At 37.9% G+C, this 19,513-nt stretch overlaps 1 protein-coding gene across 1 annotated transcript; it reads right to left on the bottom strand.

Moving 5' to 3' along the window:
* Positions 1-769: 769 nt before the first annotated feature.
* On the bottom strand, positions 770-18,332 carry itgb3a (integrin beta 3a). The gene is made up of 15 exons (XM_060893227.1): positions 18,084-18,332; positions 17,490-17,575; positions 16,122-16,326; positions 15,338-15,590; positions 14,997-15,159; positions 14,497-14,655; positions 14,288-14,383; positions 13,994-14,083; positions 13,342-13,476; positions 11,869-12,298; positions 7,737-7,959; positions 7,507-7,610; positions 6,769-6,888; positions 5,823-5,989; positions 770-3,488 (listed from the first exon to the last, which is right to left on the bottom strand). The coding sequence occupies exons 1-15, from the start codon at positions 18,148-18,150 to the stop codon at positions 3,420-3,422; spliced, it is 2,367 nt and encodes a 788-aa protein (XP_060749210.1). The 5' UTR covers positions 18,151-18,332; the 3' UTR covers positions 770-3,419.
* Between the last annotated feature and the right edge of the window lie 1,181 nt (positions 18,333-19,513).

Here is a 19,513-nt window from a genome sequence, read left to right as displayed (position 1 = left end):
ACGATGTGGTATCTATGGCAACCAAAGTTCCAATGGGTGATGTGACACGTCCGTATGAGCGCCGTCTACCGAGGTTTACACCCCACTCACACAATCCCAACACTAAACTACATTAGCTATTCTAATAGGCTGTTGTGACAACTCATCAACGTTTTCAGCAGTCATTATTTCCAAATCTAAAAGCCAGACTAATTAACATTATTATGGCTTTAATGTCATGACAATGTGAAGCCTGCTGCCTAATGGAGGTTCTAGTGATGTGCTGAAGGGGCATGTGGTCCTGGCAGGATGGCAAAGTGTCTCTAATATAGGTTGTGTAAATGCCAGAAGCTTCTACTTCAACTGTGTACATTTTCCATAAAGCGGAAAATTGAGAATGAATTAAAAAGAAAATGTTGAAGCACAAACTCCATCCCAACCCTAGTGTCCGTAACGTATCACACAGATTTTTGAGATAAATTTTTTTATAAGTATGTGATCAAGTTGTGTTATTGAACCTTATCAAAGTGTAGCTAAGTATCTAGCCATATCACATTACCAGTAGTGAATGCATACATCAGATAAAGCTGCTTTAACAATTGGATGAAAACCTTAGAACGATTTGAACAACATAATGGGGTTTTGCTTAAACATGAATGGACATGACAGGATCTTGGAAAAGACAGAAAACACTGTGTTCTTCCTGAGCTGCTGTAAGTCACCTCTGTAATAGTAATTGTAAGAAATAAAAAATGGGTAGTGTAAAAATAAGACGATGATGGTGAAGATCTTAATGAAGAATAAGAAGTTTATTCCAGAATAGCAGTGACAAAATACCTGACGTACTTTGGGTTCATCGGAGTCAACAAGAACCCAGAGCAAATTCTGCTCAAGCATTATATACAGTTTTCCCTTTTGGTAATTTAAATGAAGTTCCGCTTTGAATGTGTGTTGAGTGTAAGAATTGAATGTCTCCCAAATGGCTGGGCTACACCTTGTTGTCTAGCTGATTGTCTTTAAATGTTAATCAAGTTTATACGTTTAGAGTCCTAAACGTATTACCTTATGATACTTAAACCTTTTTAGGAATGAGCTCTTTTAGATGTGTACCTTGGAGTGGAATTTGGGTGCAATTTCTGTAATTTCTTACATAATTCACACACAAGAGCTGTGGTGTGTCAGAGCTCTGTTTTGGATTTAGAGGAAAATTTAAATGAATGCTTTACATTCCAGATCAGATACATCTGACCTCATCATGTCCCAACTTTAGGCACAAAGAAGTCAGACCACCGGGCCAGAAACAGAACCGGCAACCAATCAGGAACAAAATGCAGTGAGAGAACAGAGATGTTTTCTTGGAGAATTTGGAAGAAAAAATGACTGTAGCTGAGAGTAAAAGAGACCCAGCTGATGGTAGCCAATTGTGTTGGAAAGTTTTACTGTTTCTTCTGGTCTTCAGTAACTGTGAGTCACATTCATGTGCACAAGCAAATATTTTTCCTCCTCTCCACTCTCAGAAGAAAAAGTTCTACACTGAACCTCAACATTTGAAGCTTCTAAAAAGTTCAAGATTAGAAACGGTTTTTAAGTAAAGCTTCTTCAACCTTTTTTTAGCCTGTGAAAAGGTTCTGTATAGAAGAACAAAAATCAACTAAATGAAAAAAAACGAAGATAATAGAAAATAATTCACTATGATTTGTCCAGAATGCCACAGCATTTTGTTTAGTTGTGTTCTTAAAATGCCTTTATTTGGTTGTATGAAGAAACTTTAACATTCCTGGAAGGCTTCCATGGCAAAAAAAAGGTTCTTTGTTTGTAGTGAAAGAAAGTTCTTTAGACTGCAAAAAACATTCTTTATGTCACTAGGAAATTACTGAAAGGTTCTTTGGGAAACCATCTGTGTCGATTTATCATCACCACTCTTTGGTTCTTTCTGGAGCCTTCACTTTGAAGAGTATGGAGTAAATAGTGAAAGTGGAATTAGTATTAGGAGCAGACACATTTGCAAATTAGCTGAATTTTGCCTGTACTGGTTTCCAGCAGGCATAAAAGGTATGACAAAGGTATATGATGACACTGTTAGTCTCATTACTGTTTAGGTCTACTGCTTAGTGTGTATTGTGCAGATTGGAGCACAGCTTTGAGCTTCATCTGATTGTGTGCTCATTTTCACAGAGGTGGGATTCATCTAATTGTGTTCTCACAGTTACAGCGGTGAGATTCATTTGTTCAGTGGAGCAAGAGCGCAGACCAACCCACAGTTGGAGATGATCTCCCACACGTAGCATGCAATAACGTTTCCCTATTCCAGTCGGTGGAATGCCAAAATCTTATGACTTTCAAGCAATATTCTGATTTTGAAACTTCCCACACATAATACGTAGATAACGGTTGTCTAAAAAAAAGAAAAACTAACTCGCTTTTTGCCAAACAAGAGTCACAACCTAATAATATCAGCACAATCTCATTCTGCTGAACAAACTAGTGAAATAATCAGGGATGGCTGTAACAAAAAAAAAACAAAACAAAAACAAAAACGATTCATACACACTTAATATATACTTAATATATAAACCCATTTTCAGTACATTTAACCCAGATGACCATTTACTGCAATCAGTCGTTTAGCTGTTCAAATCATCTGCTCTGAATCAGTAGTTTAATACAGGTTTACATACTGTATGTAAATGTTTTCACTGTAGTGACATCACAACCAGGAGAAATTTGAACAGGCCGTCTTTGCTATGTAAACTTCTTATACAGTATTAACTGTATGGAAGTAGACATTATATGCTTTAACATCAACAATGCTTAAAAATGTATCTTTTATATCAAATTCTCTCTCTCTATGTATATGTATATATATATATATATATATATATATATATATATATATATATATATATATATATATATATATATATATATATATATGTACACAACAACAACAACAACAACAAAACAACAGATAAACACTGAAAATTATTTCCCACAAAATGGACTCTCCAAGTTTAACACCTTGCACTTATTTTCATTTTTTTCTTTTGAAATACAAAATTTACTATACAAATAATACACAGGTTTTGTTTTTCATCTATCTATCTATCTATCTATCTATCTATCTATCTATCTATCTATCTATCTATCTATCTATCTATCTATCTATCTATCTATGTCTGTCTGTCTGTCTATCTCTCTTTATTACATACTTATTATTATTTCAGGTGCTTTAAGAAGGAGGATGAAACCAATTGAGATAAAGGTTAAAGATCATATCATCACAGTCATCACTGGATTGAGACGTCCACTCCATCATCAGCTGTAGAATGGTGACATCACTGATTTTTGGAAAGAGTGAAGTCACTGACAGAGATGTTAGTACGTGAGCATCACTGAGACATCACTGACTGCTGCTGAAGAAGGTACTGGAGCTGAAGTCTTTAAGTGTTGCCACGGTAGGCCACATTTGTAAATGTAGTTGTAGCTCCTTTATACAGCGGGTTATTTGCCTAAATGGGAATAGACGTGTTTGTTAATGAATGTGTTTGCAATACGGTGAAAGAGAAAGATACAAATAGTTTAAAATAAGCAGGATTAGTTATTGGGATGAGGGATGTGGTCGCTTAGTGGTTAAGGTGTTGGACTACAGATCGGATGGTTGTGAGTTTGATCGCCAGGTCCCATAAGCTGCCACTCCTGGACCCCTGAACATGGCATTTAACACTCAGTTGCTCAGCTGTATGATTGAGATAAATGTAAGTCATGCTGGATAAGGACGTCTAAAACATGCTGTCAATGTAGCTATTGGTCCATGAGTCACTAGACATGCTCGCAGGGCATCCAGCTGAATAAATCCAAAATTTACAGCTTACATCTCATAACAATTTGATTATAGGCAGTTTATTTTTATACTGAAAGTTGCCAGATTCTCAAATTAGAAACTGTTGATTAGTTTTCTGTAACAGCTGCAACCTAAAGCCAGTTTTATATCTTAACTCACTCATATTAATGATATTGTTTATATAGTAACAGTTACTCGTATGATGATCGATCCAAGTAACATTAAGCTTTTAAAAAATCGAATTATTGATCTGGTGATGCTTATTTAACACTGATGAACACTGAATAAAACTGTATTCTAGTTTATATGACTAGCTAAGGGTGCTTTGGGTGTTAATATCTTTATAAAGAAAGGTTACTTAAATACTAAAGGTTGTGGAGGGCTTGAAAAGTTTGTAGCTGCTATAAAATGCTGGAGTTTATAATAAAAACTCACCTCATAGATCAAAAAACACCTCCTGGATGCCCAACAATAGTAAATGTAACTCTAAACGGTTAAAAAGCATGTGTTGGGTCATATCGGGTCATATTGGGTCTCGTCCTATAAAGACACGTTCTGTTTAGTTTAATCTCTTAATTAATACATAAGTGCACACAGGTACTGTAAACATGAGGGATGTGGTAGCCCAGTGATTAAGGTGTTGGACTACTGATCGAAAGGTTGTGAGTTTGAATCTCAGGTTCACCAAGCTGCCACTGCTGGGCCCCTGTGTGAGGCACTTAATTGCTGTAAATGTGAACTGATCAGACTTTAAAGGATTATGAATGAATATACAGAATTGATTTGTTTTCTCAGCTAAATGAATATTGTTTTCATTGAAGTTCTCGTAATAAAATAAAAACGATGAGACTGTAAATAAAGACCGATTCATCAGGATACTAAGTTTTCTTTAAATAATGATGAGTTCATAGCTTTGTAAAAGGAGGAGCCACAGTTTTCTCTGGAGAGACAAACCAATACCACTTAATACACCTTTTATTATTTTATATATAGGACTGTCCTGTTCAATATTGTAGCTTTATTGTGTGGTGTTGATTAAGGCGCTAACTTGTTATTCAGTTTGAATAAGTGTTTAGTCTTAGTCTAGGAATGTGTTACGTTAAACACAAAGGTTTAGCTGGTTTATCTGGTTAACCACCAAGGTGCTGCAATTAAACCATTTTTGCACATCTTGATCCAGGTGTTTCCTCAAAAAAAACCAACCAAAAACAATGTTTAAAGCAATAAATCATATCACTTTTGTTCCTAATTTGTCTGAATGAATAATATTCACACAAATAATTGTTTTTATCATGTTAACTCTGGGAGGCACGGTGGCTTAGTGGTTAGCACGTTCGCCTCACACCTCCAGGGTTGGGGGTTCGATTCCCGCCTCCACCTTGTGTGTGTGGAGTTTGCATGTTCTCCCCGTGCCTCGGGGGTTTCCTCCGGGTACTCCGGTTTCCTCCCCCGGTCCAAAGACATGCATGGTAGGTTGATTGGAATCTCTGGAAAATTGTCCGTAGTGTGTGATTGCATGAGTGAATGAGTGTGTGTGTGTGTGTGCCCTGCGATGGGTTGGCACTCCGTCCAGGGTGTAACCTGCCTTGATGCCCGATGACGCCTGAGATAGGCACAGGCTCCCCGTGACCCGAGGTAGTTCGGATAAGCGGTAGAAAATGAATGAATGAATGAATGAATGTTAACTCTGACCGTGCAGCCCTAGTACACAAGCTGTACAGAAATTAAACAAAATATCCTGCCAAAATAAACTGCATTGCACATTACATAATAGATAGTGTCATATCCCTGTGCTTAAGGAGACAGCGAGAAGAGCTTTAGGTCTTACAGCAGGAGACGAGACGTGACATGAAGACATGCTTACTCACTAAAATAATAGTAGTTCTTGAGAAACTACCAATTACGCTCTCATCCAGATAGTCCAGACAGACAAAGATTGTGGGATTGTAGGTATGGATGTCTTTTGCTTGTGCGTGTGTGTGTGTTTGTTATTCCATCTCACCGCTTCCCACTTGGCCTTGGCTCTCTCTTCCTCAAACTTGGCAAATTCTCGGCGATCATGAATCGTAATCAGCAGCTTCCACACCAGCAGAGCAGCCAATCCCAGTAAAAAAATAGACCCGATGACAGAAGCAACCACTACCAAGATGTCGGGACCTTTAGGACACTCTACACACATGAAAACACGCAGACAGTTTGATTTAAGCAAGACATTTATTTATTTATATATTTATGGTTATTGAGAGTGTGACTAGTGTGCTTCACTTTTGTCTTTAGACACGTCTCGGTCTTGACAAAAACCCGGTTTGTCAGGACCATCTTAGTTTCTGTCTATGAGAATTTTTTTGGACACTAAATAACAACATTTCCATGAACAACATGTTGTTTCTGTTACAGCACCTCCTGCTCATTTATAGTTGTTACAGTTGCAAGTTGACTACGCTTCAATACACATCATCCTCTTTCTTGGAAATAAATAACGCACTAGTACTAGCTGTATTTGATCTAAAAAAAGTTGCATGCAAAGCAATGGTCTTCATTACGATCGTCACCCTCATTGTTTTTTTTTAACAGATAACAGTCTTAAATCAGACTCCATTGTCTATGGAGTTTCTCGTCGAATTAGTCTCACCTAAAGTGGTGTTGTAGCCAGCACTCGTTATTGATCTTGTAGAAAATATATCAATATCTATTAAAGGATTAATTGTCTGCCAAAGATGATTCTGCAGTTAACATTTTTACTTGCTTGTAAGTTACTCATAGTTCGTTTCGGCTCATCGATCGCTCTGGTGTTCTTTAGGGAGTGTCTGTTGTGTCATGAAAAAACTGCTAGTACTTGCTTGTCTCAAGCATGTAGCAACAAACAGCAAAGAGAATGAATCATTGTGGAGCGTAATCTGTGCTAACTCAAAATCTGAAAAGTTTCTGCCTGTGTCTGTGTTTCTCACCGGGTTCTTTAACGAGGTAGAGGATGGATTTTCCGCTGATGTCTTCATAGTACTGGAAATGATTAATGCAGTCATCCTCGTCTTTGTAGCTACAGTTCACAGAGCTCTTCTCATGGTATGCTGTTGAGAGAGAGTGAGAGCGAGAGAGAGAGAGAGATGGGCTGATCATGCAATGTGCTGTGTGTATTGTGTCTTAGATTTTGGGCTATGTACAGTATTTGAAATAGAGAAATGCAAAACGGATTCGGGGGGCACGGTGGCTTAATGGTTAGCACGTTCGCCTCACACCTCCAGGGTTGGGGGTTCGATTCCCGCCTCCACCTTGTGTGTGTGGAGTTTGCATGTTCTCCCCGTGCCTCGGGGGTTTCCTCCGGGTACTCCGGTTTCCTCCCCCGGTCCAAAGACATGCATGGTAGGTTGATTGGCATCTCTGGAAAATTGTCCGTAGTGTGTGATTGCGTGAGTGAATGAGAGTGTGTGTGTGTGCCCTGCGATGGGTTGGCACTCCGTCCAGGGTGTATCCTGCCTTGATGCCCGATGACGCCTGAGATAGGCACAGGCTCCCCGTGACCCGAGGTAGTTCGGATAAGCAATTGAAGATGAATTCCTGTCCTAAACTGCTTCCAAAACCGTTAACATTATTTGGTCTTAATATTATTTTAGTATCTTGCTAATGTGCAGAATAAAAACATGATATCGTATAGTATTACATGGAGTATGGTGTGTGTATGTATATACCTAACTCATCCACCAGCTGGATTTCATCTCTGCAGATTGCAGTGTTGCAGCTTTTCTTCTCAAACAGCGGTCCTCTCTTGTAGTGCTTACACTCCACACAGTCCCTTCACACACACACACACACACACACACACACACACACACACACAAATAATTATTATGAATATTTAACAGCGTTATCACCACATCAGACAACCACACAGACTATCAGAGACACACAGAGGACTCACTTTTTTAAGGTGCAGGAGTCAGGGCATGTGGGACATTTCTCACAGGTGGCACCGTATGCTCCAGGCAGGGTGCATGAACACACACCACACAAACACTCACCACGACCACTACACAGCAGCTCAATGCTGGCCATGCAGGTGTCTGTCCTCGTGGAGCAATTACAGCTCTCGCCTGACCAGCCAGGATGGCACTGACAGGACCCGCATACACAATCGCCATGACCTGAACATATGCATACAAACAAATACAACACAAAAGATTTGCAGGATTCTCTTCCTCTTCCTGCCCTATCTCTTCATCATCAGTATCATCATCATCATCATCATCATCGTCGTCGTCGTCGTCGTCTTCAGCACACACTTATTTTCAGTGACTATTCATTTGACAGTGTATGAACATGAAAATGTTGATTTGGAAAATTAATTTTTCTTAGAGTTCACATTACAAATACAAAAACCATTATTTTCCAGCTAAAATAATTACAAAAATTCTCTTTGTATGCAATGACAAAGAAAGTTGAATAATTAAAATACATTACTACATTACGTTTCAATAATTAGTTATCATAGTTAACGCAATCTAAAGGAACCTTTTGGACACCTAAAATGCTAAAAAAAAAAAAAAACACAAACAATCAAACAATGTAAAAAAAATGTTTTCATTGTTATAGAGATTTACATTCTCTGTAAAATACAAGGTTTCATTATGTATTCATTGTTTTTCAGAAGTCATTGATTAATATGCTTTAGGATAAATAAGTGATTAGAAATCTAATCTAAACTGTAACAACTACAGCATTGGTGTGTCACATCTTCTGCCACTTCCTCTTTATGAACCAGCCCTTTTTACCATTATGTGTCAGTGTCCTGTTAACGTTTGCTTTTGTTTTTAGTCATTTAAAATATGTCTTGCCTTATGGAGCTAAATATGTGGACGTTTCTTAAACCTCAGCATCTTGTATTCTAGGCGTAGGTCTAATTATCAGTTTTGTTTTTCTGTATAACAACCAAACACTTATCAGATCTCTGCCTGACTTTTGCCTTCCTGCTGCCCTTATTTTATCTGTGTTTTTCATACTGTTTAGACTTGATCCTCTGGGTTTATTGAAGACAACGATGCCATCAGGTTGCCAGTTATTTGTCTTGTAGTCATTTTATACATGTAAAACTCATTTGTAAACCGAACTTGCTCTTATCACTAGCTCACCTAACGTTCAGATATCCTCCCTGTCAGTTCTGTTCTCAGGAAGTAATCACGAGGGCATAAATATAAACTGTATATCTATCGTGTTTCCTTTTATGGTTTTCGAAAGAATAGCTGAGGTTAACTTGGATTTGACACATATGACAAACAGCAAAACAAACAGCAGAAATTGAGGGCAGAGTGTAGAACAGAAGTCATACTTATAATGTTCATATGAACTGGGTGATAAGCATCATGCCAAAAAGTGGACAAAATGCTGCGTATTGTAATTTCAATATAATTAATAACAAAAATTAATAACAAGCCTTAATGTGTAATGGTAAAAAAGTTTCTGAAAAAAATTATAAATTTCAAAGTATTTTTGAATATTTACGAGTATTGGACTGCAGGAATGCATTGATTCATCAAATTACTCCTTGCCCAGAGATCTCACTGAGCTTATTAAAATACTGTGGCCTTTAAAATAATATATTAAACAACATAAATAATATATTGAACAAGAAACGATGACTAAAATCCTCTTGTATTAATGAGGTAATTCAAAGGAACACTAAATTTCTGAGAAATAAATGGCTATGGCAAAAAACTCGCCACAAGTATTGAGTAACCATTTTCTTGTAGCACACAGCTGCAGTATGTGAAGCTGTGAATGGTGTGGTGAGAAGCAGGTAGCACAGCCCCATGATCTCTGGATTGATCCTGAGATCCTGCAATACTGTCTGTTCTCTTCCTGTCTGCATTGGTTTTCTCTGGATTCTCTGGTTTCCCCAAAAACTCCCCAAAAACATGCTGTTAAGTTGATTAGCTGTTTATATTTATGCCTCCAAGGATATGCTCAAGTGATAGACTCTTGCAACCCTGACCAAAAAAAAAAAGGGTACTGAAGATGAATGAATGAAAAGAATTTCTGAAAATATTTTAATGGTACATAATGTGCACCAGGGTAGTGGGAGCTCAGTAGTTAAAATGTTAGACTACCCAACAGCAGGCTACCTGGTGTCATAATTCAGCCCGGACTTTTGGCCATGTGCTGTTGTTGTCACGTGTCTGCCCCGCCTTCGTCTGCTCCCCCCTGTTTCTTCACCTGTTCCTAATGTTGTCATTGTCTTAATTGTATTTAAGTTAGTCGCGTTGCTGAATGCAGCGCGGATCATTAGTTGCATGTACCCCTCGTCATGTCTAGTCCCTGTTAAATGTCGTCAGTTGTATTGTTTCATTTATCGTCATTTTTGTCTATGTCTTCTTTATTTATTAAACCCCCTTCATTTGAAGCTATCCTGCGTACGGGTCTGTCTCCTTCCATCCCCGGTTGTGACACCTGGGATGTGGGAGCTTAGTGGTTAAGACTAATGATCCCTGGACATTAAAATTCAGACAAGATCTGGATAAGCTCTGGATAAGGGCCGTAAATGTTAATCCTAACACCTCCAATCTAGACTGGGCCTCCAATTAACGTCTGTGTACTAAAGCAATGCTTTCAACTGCTCAGTTATATAACACTCACTCACTCACTCATTTTCTACCGCTTATCCGAACTACCTCGGGTCACGGGGAGCCTGTGCCTATCTCAGGCGTCATCGGGCATCAAGGCAGGATACACCCTGGATGGAGTGCCAACCCATCGCAGGGCACACACACACTCATTCTCTCACACACTACGGAAAATTTTCCAGAGATGCCAATCAACCTACCATGCATGTCTGGACCGGGGGAGGAAACTGGAGTACCTGGAGGAAACCCCCGAGGCATGGGGAGAACATGCAAACTCCACACACACAAGGCGGAGGCGGGAATCGAACCCCCAACCCTGGAGGTGTGAGGCAAACGTGCTAACCACTAAGCCACCGTCACTTTGTATAAGTCACTTTGTATAAGGATGTCTATCCATTGACATAAATGTAAAAATTTATTCATCACAACATTTAGTTTCGCTAAATAAGTGCCCTGCTGAAAAAAAACAACAAATGGTTTCTGGTAAACACTTTCCCAACAGTGTCTAATTGTTTCTCGTTCTTGATTAAGCTACAAATCCAGGGTGCATACTGTGCATCACTGAGTACATTGCTCCATCATTATTGCAGAGCTCAAGCTCATTAGATACATTGATTCACCATCAAACCACAGCTTATTACAAGACCACTATCAGAGACCACCAGCTTCCTGTGGGAGACTTTTAAACCTGATCGGAAAGCCATCAAGCGTCTCTAACAAAACAGTCACAGATCATTTGTTAAACCGTTATCACTCTTAAGCTGTGATAACCCATATTGTAAAATATCATTACTATGCATTAATCCTTAAATCATTATCTTGACAAAAACAAAAACAAACAATAAAAACAGTATAAAGACTTTAAGAAATGAAGCAGTCAGTATTACTCACAATACTCTCACAAAAACACCCAACACACCCTATTATCCCTATTACTGCATTTAAAGGCAACCACCAAAAGCAAATCCACAATAAAGGCCCTCGAATGAGACATGACACATCATCAAGATTATGACTCAAAGACCAGGCCCTGATCCACTACAAAGTCTTCACACGTAAACATAATCACAAACAAACCCAAACATACATGCACACAGACGTACGCATATTCATTCTAAGCTCTATAGAAACAACCACACTGCTTAGCCAACAGTGTAGTGAATCCATTCTGAAGAATACATTACACAAGATTTGCATTAGATTTGCAAGATTTGCACAAGAAGCATTACACAAGATTTGCCCAACAGCGGAGTCTATGCTCAGACACGCCAAAAGATGAGGTAGAGTGGTGCCTACTACAAAGCTCCACTTATTTTATATTACCATGTATGGTGATGTACAATTACTGCATTAGTGAGGAGTTATAACTGCTTTGATAAATCCATCATGCACACTAATGTGTGAATATGAGTGAATATGAGTGCACTTATTCCTTACCAGAGCATAGTTGCCCTTTGGAGCGGATGCAGCTGAAGTCGTCACACTCACAGTATGGGCCCCACACCTTTCCAAAGTCTTTTGAGTGACAGCTACATTGGCCACAGACGCAGTCGCCTCGTCCATTGCAGATAGCTGTGTCAGAAGACTGTTTACAGCTGACCGTGTCGGTGACTTTGAAGTCGGCTTCGGTGCACTCGCACTGTGGTCCCAGGCGTCCCGGGTCACACAGACACACACCGCACTCCAGCGTGCCATTGCCATTGTGACAGGCAGGGCTAGCAAGCTGGGCAGAATCTTGACATGAGCAGTTACATGCGAAATCAACAGTCACCTGCAGTGTGTCTTTAAAGCCCAAAGGCTTGATGCTGAACGTCTGACTCTTTACTTTAGGACAGCCACGGATCTTTGCCTCTACACTGAATGAGACCTAAATGAAATACACACAGATACATATTTTATATTTTACTCTGATATAATTTTGTTACCATATGTCCCAGCGTGAGAATAAAAGTGTGACTATAGTGATTATAGAGGGTATGTTCTGACCTTGAATCATCTTACGCTTGTCAGTTTCTTTTTTTTTTTCTTCTTTCAATTAACATCATATCTATACAATGCCAGAGATGTCACTATAATTGAAGGTCTCCTTTTAATTGATATTTAATTGACAACTGCCCAAATGTGTGTAAGAACTGCACTAGGTTTCTCACATTAATTTGTCTTTTGCATAGTGAATATATAGAATGCAATATAGAAGCATAATAGATATGTTTAGTTTGTATTAATATGTTTCGAAGAGACAAGTACATGAATCCAGAAGGAAAGAATCCTAAACATTTATTGCTAGGAAGCTAAGAATGTTTTCACACTTGAGTTTTAAACAGACCTGAAGCTGGTTAATTATGTTTGGTCAAGTTTATGAGCTGTTTTGAGACCGGAGTGTGTACTTAGGACAAATATCTTCTAAAAAAAACCAGATATGTTATTCTAAGGTGCTACACTTGGATGAAGACATGCCACATAACTCTGTACATTATAAAATGTAATCTAAATTGAAATGTTTTGAGAACAAAAAAGAACATTACTAAGAAGTGCTGCATGGAACCATACAACTAATCCACATTATCGAAGAACTCCCTATGTGTGACTCCAAAGATGTGATGATGATACTCCGACTAAATGAATCAGTTTTTGGTGTGGATTCAAGTATTCAGAACAAGTGTAAAGATGCCCATAAGAGACTGGCTGTGACTGGCTGTGGTTTTAGCAACTGGGAAGGAAAAACATACTCCTCCTATTAGTTCAGTACAAAGCTATGCACGACTATGACTAATATAAAAAAAAAGAGAAGCCTAAACACAGTTAATGACAAATTAATTCCATTATGATGGTATATTTGTTTTTCTTTTTTGGTGCAAAGTTGGTGCAAATCCCATGTAACTTAAGCCTGGATTTTTACAGGCTACTCACCGTGTCTCCAATTTTAAGACCTGAGCAGGATCTAACACCAGGTACTAACACTCCGTTGAGGCATGTGGCATTAAATGACAAGCTCAGCTCATCTGGAACACCCAACACCTCTAACTCTGCCTTTGACCTGATATTCTACAGGAGTAAAAGAGCACAGAGTCACAATCATGTTGTTCAAGCAGTTTTCAAACCTATCCAAAAAAACCTGTAATGAGTAACCTGTTCTGTAACACTGCAGCTATAATCCAGCTATAATTCAGATAAGATATTATATTAATGTGGTTGTTAATGAAACTCTTTCTATAATAACAACTAATTTACAGGGCCTTGTATCTAAGTAAATCTAAGTCTAAGTCTAATAATAACCTGATTAAAATGTGTTATTTAAAAAAACAACAACAACCAAATGGCTGTGAGGAGAAATGAAACATCATAGATATTCATAGATATTTTTAAGTATGAGGCAGTGAAAGTAAGACTATGGGCTGCGTCACACCACTCTATCACTGATTATTTTCCCATAATAGGACACCCCAATTAATTTGACACCTTATATATCGGAACTGTAGGTTTCACACCGATGCCCAATTAAAGCGAAGATACGGATGTCGTGTAACAATGATAATTTCATGCTGACACTTGTGTATCTCACCGCATATGCATCCAGGATGAGTTGGATGACATTTCTTGAGTCATAAGATAGTATCCCGACAGTGGTACCAGGAATCAGCTTACTGTAATTCTGAGAGATGGGGAAAGAAAACAGAGTGTGTACTGAGGTGCAACAATGTGCAATGAGACAAGGCAGTAGGCAGCAATGGCCACTTTAATGCAAGCATGCAAGTGTGTGTGTTTGTGTGTGTGTGTGTGTGTGTGTGTGTGTGTGTGTAAAGAAGAAGAGAAAAAATGTGTGGGTGAAGGCATGTTCCTTTCTTTATGCACTCACAAGGTACAGAGGTATCACATTCTCAGTTACAGCAAAGATGAGGTTGATATTATTCTCGGTCAGTTTGTCAGTGAGCAGTCCGATGGACGGATAGTCCTATACAAATACACCTACATTTCATACACAGCCAACAAATTCACAGAGATATGCTGTTGGAGTACATTTAAAAAATAATAATAATAAACTCAAAGACTGTTTGTCAGACTGACCAGTATAGCAGTCTTGGCATAAATGTTATTATTAACATAACATTGTCCATCATTGGGTTGGACAATTCCTGAGATTCTGCCGTCTAGTGCACTGTGGCTTGTAGCATCTGTAGTGAACACCAGCAGGTGGGATGCATCAGGTCGCCACCCTATTATATCCTAATATGCAGATTGAAAGATGAGAGAAAGAGAGAGAGAGGGAGATCAATAAAGATCAATATATTATAGATAGAAAAATCTCATACGAGAGTCTAAATTCCATAAATGTTAAACAGATGCCTCTGAAAACTTTGTTTCTAAATATAATGTATTTGCCATACATTATATTGTTTCCTGCCATATAAATCTATAAAAATATGCTGAAACTATTGAAATGAAATGTATTAGAATAAGTACTTTAATATAAACCTGTGATTTGTATTTCAGCCAGCACAACTGTCAGAGCTGCTGTTATAGAAAATTAATCAACATTAACTTGTTAAATCATGAGTCTGTATCACCTTGCAGACCACAGCCTGCATGATGGCATCAAATCCACCTTCTGGCGAGTCTCTATTCCTTGATACTTGCTGTTTTATCACTTCCTCTGTGAAACGACTCACTTGCTCTGTCAGTGACAGGACGTTCTTATAACCAAATTGCGGAGAGCAGGTAGTGTTAATTCTGCAACGCACGCATTGCAAAATAAGTCACACACAGAAAACAGACAGACATAAAAAATTATTCCAAAGCTGTAGCTTTTCAACATCAGAATTTATAGGACTATGGTTCAAATCTTTTAGTTTGAAATATTTCCTTGATTTGCATATACTATATACAAAAATCTGTGATACAATCTCACCCAAGGCAGGGGTTCCTAATGGCCTCATCTGGAAACATATACATGTACGGGGAGAGAGTTTTGTCCACAAATGCTCCGAACCCCATGCGCAGGTTACTGGTGGTGCGACCCATAGCATCAGCCAGGGCACTGCCGAGGGAGCGGAGTATGCTTAAGTCATCTTTCATTGAATACGACAAATCCATCAGGTAGTAGAGGTCTACAGGGTAATCAGCCACCTGCCGAACGGTCACTGTAAATTGCATTGAATCATCTGTTTGTGTGTGTGTGTGTGTGTGTGTGTGTGTGAGAGAGAGAGAGAGAGAGAGAGAGAGAGAGAGAGAGAGAATACAGCAATTATTATTCACAATCTCATCCAAGTTTCTGCTTAACCTATATAATTTAATACTGTTTTTAAAGATTTGAAACATGGTATATTCCATAAAATAGTACTTCTTAATTAGAATAAAGTTGTGATTAACTGTGCATTTTGGAGTAACTGAGGTTTAGAAGAGGTTTAAAAGAACAACTTAGTGAGCAGTTAATTAGGTTTATAACAATTACCTGAATAATTACCATAACAACTAAATCTCTGTTAGATCATAGTGAGTAATGGTGATTATCATCATCACATCATTAGAAAATAATAATAAAATCTTGAGCCCTCTAGTTAGGTCACCCTAGAGGCCCATTTAGAGCCAGAGATATTGTATAATATCCGAAAGCAAATATGTTTAATGGGCATGAGAGTTATTATGAGCTCATTAATATCCAAATAATTTCCTGTGATCAAACTGAACCATACCTGGCCTCAAGGTCATCCGGATACGTTGTGGTCGAATCTGAGTGGCGTCACCAGTCGTGCCTTGAGCACGGTCACTGAGGGGGCGGTCCTCTTCCACTACAATGCTACTGACAGGAGACTCAATAAACTGTGCTTTACAACCAGACTGGAGCAAGATGGACTTTAGGTTACAACGGGAAACACTGGAGCCGCTGGGAGCCATGTCCTGATACACACACACACACACACACACACACACAAATGCATAAACACCCATTAATACATTTTTAATTTTATTGTCATGTACACAAAATGTGCTTTTGGCATCCATATAAAGTGAAATCTTTAGTCTAAAGTTGTAAATTCATAACCAGACATAATACAAAAATTGTAAACAGTGGGAGATATTTAATACTACAAATTATTGACATTAAACATAGAAGTAGAAGGACATCCACATGTCCACATATTTGTGGTGGTGTTATTGGTTACAGTTCAGCAGGTCATAATAATGGTCATAATAAGTACTGAACTGTGCTGGGGATGATGATGGCAGGCCAAATAAAAACAGCTGAAACGCATTTATGAAGTATTTATTTTGCAGTTGTGAGGTTATAGTTGTGTGTCTGGTCATGAAGGTGTAGAATTATAGTTGTTAAAATTAGGTATATTAGAATGGGTATAAATGTCTGAAAAAAAGTGGCTAAGACACATAACCATCTTTACTGGCATAGATTTATACCATTGACTATTCCACAATTATTGTGTATACAGTAAAATCACTGCTGGACATTTGTTTGCTTACAGAACCATTACGGTTATGAATATTGTTTGCAATCTCACAACAAATGAGCAAACAAAAAGCTTAGATAAATTTACATTTCAAAATCTAGTTAAAGTTAGATTCCTAAAAGTCAGTTTTGATTTAAACAAGTTTGTACACTATAACTTTAATACTGTATCTCTCAAACTTGTCCAGCTTTACCAGCTTTGTAGTGCTTTATGACAGTGTAGACATGACACTTGCTATGAAATAAAAAAAAACAACATTTTAGTGGCTTTTGTAGCTTTTAACTAACTCAGAGTAACATCAATTTGTGAGATTTTTAATATTGTCTCCGTGTGTAGTAAATGTTAACAGTAATCTATATAAGAACTGAACTGAATAAGTACTGTTCCTGTTTAAGGATCTCAAAGATGTGATGTTAATGGTGTCTTAGATAATCTTCAATCTGACTGGACAATCATTTAACACACATTCTCTTAGACACCCGCGTAGATGTAACATTTTACGTTTTATCACCATGACACAAAAAAGTGTTTTGCTATTTAATATATTTTTGTATTTTTTCACAAGTGCGTGTTGAATGTTTGCAAGTTTTTACTAACTTTCTGAGCGCACCAACTGCAAGACGGATGAATGGACAAACATTCTTTGCAGGTTCCAACACCTCTGGAGGTACATATGTTTGAGCCTAAGGATATATAATACACACATAAAGTCAAATATTCTGTCTCTTTTACTGACTCTCTTTCTCCCTCTAGTCTTAAGTTTATTGCGCTTGTCTCCTTAGCTTTAGGGCATGATATTACCTCACTCTTACAAGTTAAGCCATGCCCCATGAAACCAAAGAGAAGCACAAACATGTATTCATCAGGCCTGAGTTAATCACCAGCAGGCAGGCTTGTTTGGTGTCTGTATGTTCTTAAATATGTTCTTAAATACTTTTTCTTTTCATTTTGGTCTGGTAAAATTTCAGTAAAATAAATTTAGTTTTATTAATGAACAAACACTTTATAAACATATTTATACCAATACACAGATGGAATAAATGTATGTGAATGTTTCTGTTAATAAATGAATTATAATGTCTGTTACATGTAAACTGGCATCATGTCAGTAGTCAATAACTTTAAATACAACTTTACTCAATCTTTGGAAAAAAAAATGCAGAAGAAGTAAAGAATATAAAGGAAACTCACCTGAAACTGTACAAAGTACTGTTAGTACAGCCAGTATTGTCCAAATATGAGGCAAAAACATCCCCATTTGAGAGATCAGAGATGTTGAGGCTATCTCGCCTTGTTCGCTTCCTGTCTGTTTGTGTGCGTGTGTGTGTGTGTGTCTGCAGAGTAATGAGCAGAAGGTAGTTTTTCCTCATTCTTTAAAGCTCATACATGACAGAAAGGGCGGGTGACTTCACCCCACCATGTAAACGTTTTTTTCTTCCAGTTAAAGGGGCAGTTTGTAATTATCATAATTTACAAATGTAGTTAAAACACTGATAAGCCCTCCCTTTCCCCCAGCTGACTCCACCCTTGTGTTTAAACTACATGTGCTTCTAGAATTTCCTTTTAGGGAAAAGTGGCAAAAAGCTGAGCAGCTCCAGTCTCCATTCCAGCAGAAAGTGGAGCTAGACCGGAAAAATACAAACAAGACGCCTGACATGAAGAAACAAACTATTGCTTTTCCATGCTAATCTTGTGATAGAGAGAAATAGAGAAAGGAGAAAGAGATAAAAGGAAAGTAGAGAGAGAGATCACAAATACTTTTATTAGCAATGACAAAAATAATATGCTGATTCTCAGCTCAACGCCATCTGAACTTTTGAATGTTCTCACTTTATATGGCCTATTTTGGCAGCACTATGGCACTGTGACAAAACTGTTCTAGTACTGTGCTCAGTCAGTTTCATGGTCTAATATATGTTACTTGGATTAGCTTATTACAGGATAGTGATGGTGATTCAGTCCATGAAGAAAGTGAATTTTCCAGTCCTCTCTATTACAGTTCAGAAGCTGTAACAGAGACGTATTCACACAGGAAGTGAATTATACAAGCCTCCATGTACTATCATGACTAAAAGATTAGATCATATGACCATGTCTCTGTACCTTGTAATATCTTCCTTTGTTTTTTTATGTGGTTTTTAAGGTAAAAAATTTTAGTTTTTGTGTTGTGATGAACTCACCTCACGTGAATCTGGCTGCCAGAACACAGCCACAACTCAGCTGTGATTAGACTGCTGTTATGATGTAGTCCAGATGGTCAATTTTTCTATTTTAACCTTGAATGCAACACAGCTTTTAGACATGCTTGCTTGCATCTTGGCTATTTCTGTTTAAATTTAAAATGCACCTTAAATTTGTTTGTTTACAGTTTTATAATTTTGGGCCACACAATTGAAGTTGTCATAATGTGTGCCATATATTCATAAACTTCATCCTATAGAGAATTCATAGTAATCATAGTAATTGAGCAATTTATTTTACATGTGTCTTTCAAGTGAATCGAGGACAAATGAATCAAAAGTTAATCACTTTCTGCTTTTTTCCAGTCCTCATGGAAATGATAAATGGATGACGAAAATAAAAGGAAAAAAGCAAGTGAATTCTTAAGGTTCAAGACAAAT

Source organism: Tachysurus vachellii, chromosome 18 (genome assembly GCF_030014155.1).
Source record: "Tachysurus vachellii isolate PV-2020 chromosome 18, HZAU_Pvac_v1, whole genome shotgun sequence".
Lineage (NCBI taxonomy): Eukaryota > Metazoa > Chordata > Actinopteri > Siluriformes > Bagridae > Tachysurus > Tachysurus vachellii.
The sequence above is the reverse complement of the archived record's forward strand: the minus strand, read 5'-3'. Positions and strand labels throughout refer to the sequence as shown.

What these genes read in the sequence shown, in the direction of transcription:
- itgb3a (XM_060893227.1), bottom strand. Translation starts at nt 18,150, where the DNA reads ATGGGGATGTTTTTGCCTCATATTTGGACAATACTGGCTGTACTAACA. An exon ending in ATTAGGAACCCCTGCCTTGG is followed by an intron (nt 15,160 to 15,337) that starts GTGAGATTGTAT and finishes CGTGCGTTGCAG; the next exon opens with AATTAACACTACCTGCTCTC. An exon ending in TGCAGGCTGTGGTCTGCAAG is followed by an intron (nt 14,656 to 14,996) that starts GTGATACAGACT and finishes TCTGCATATTAG; the next exon opens with GATATAATAGGGTGGCGACC.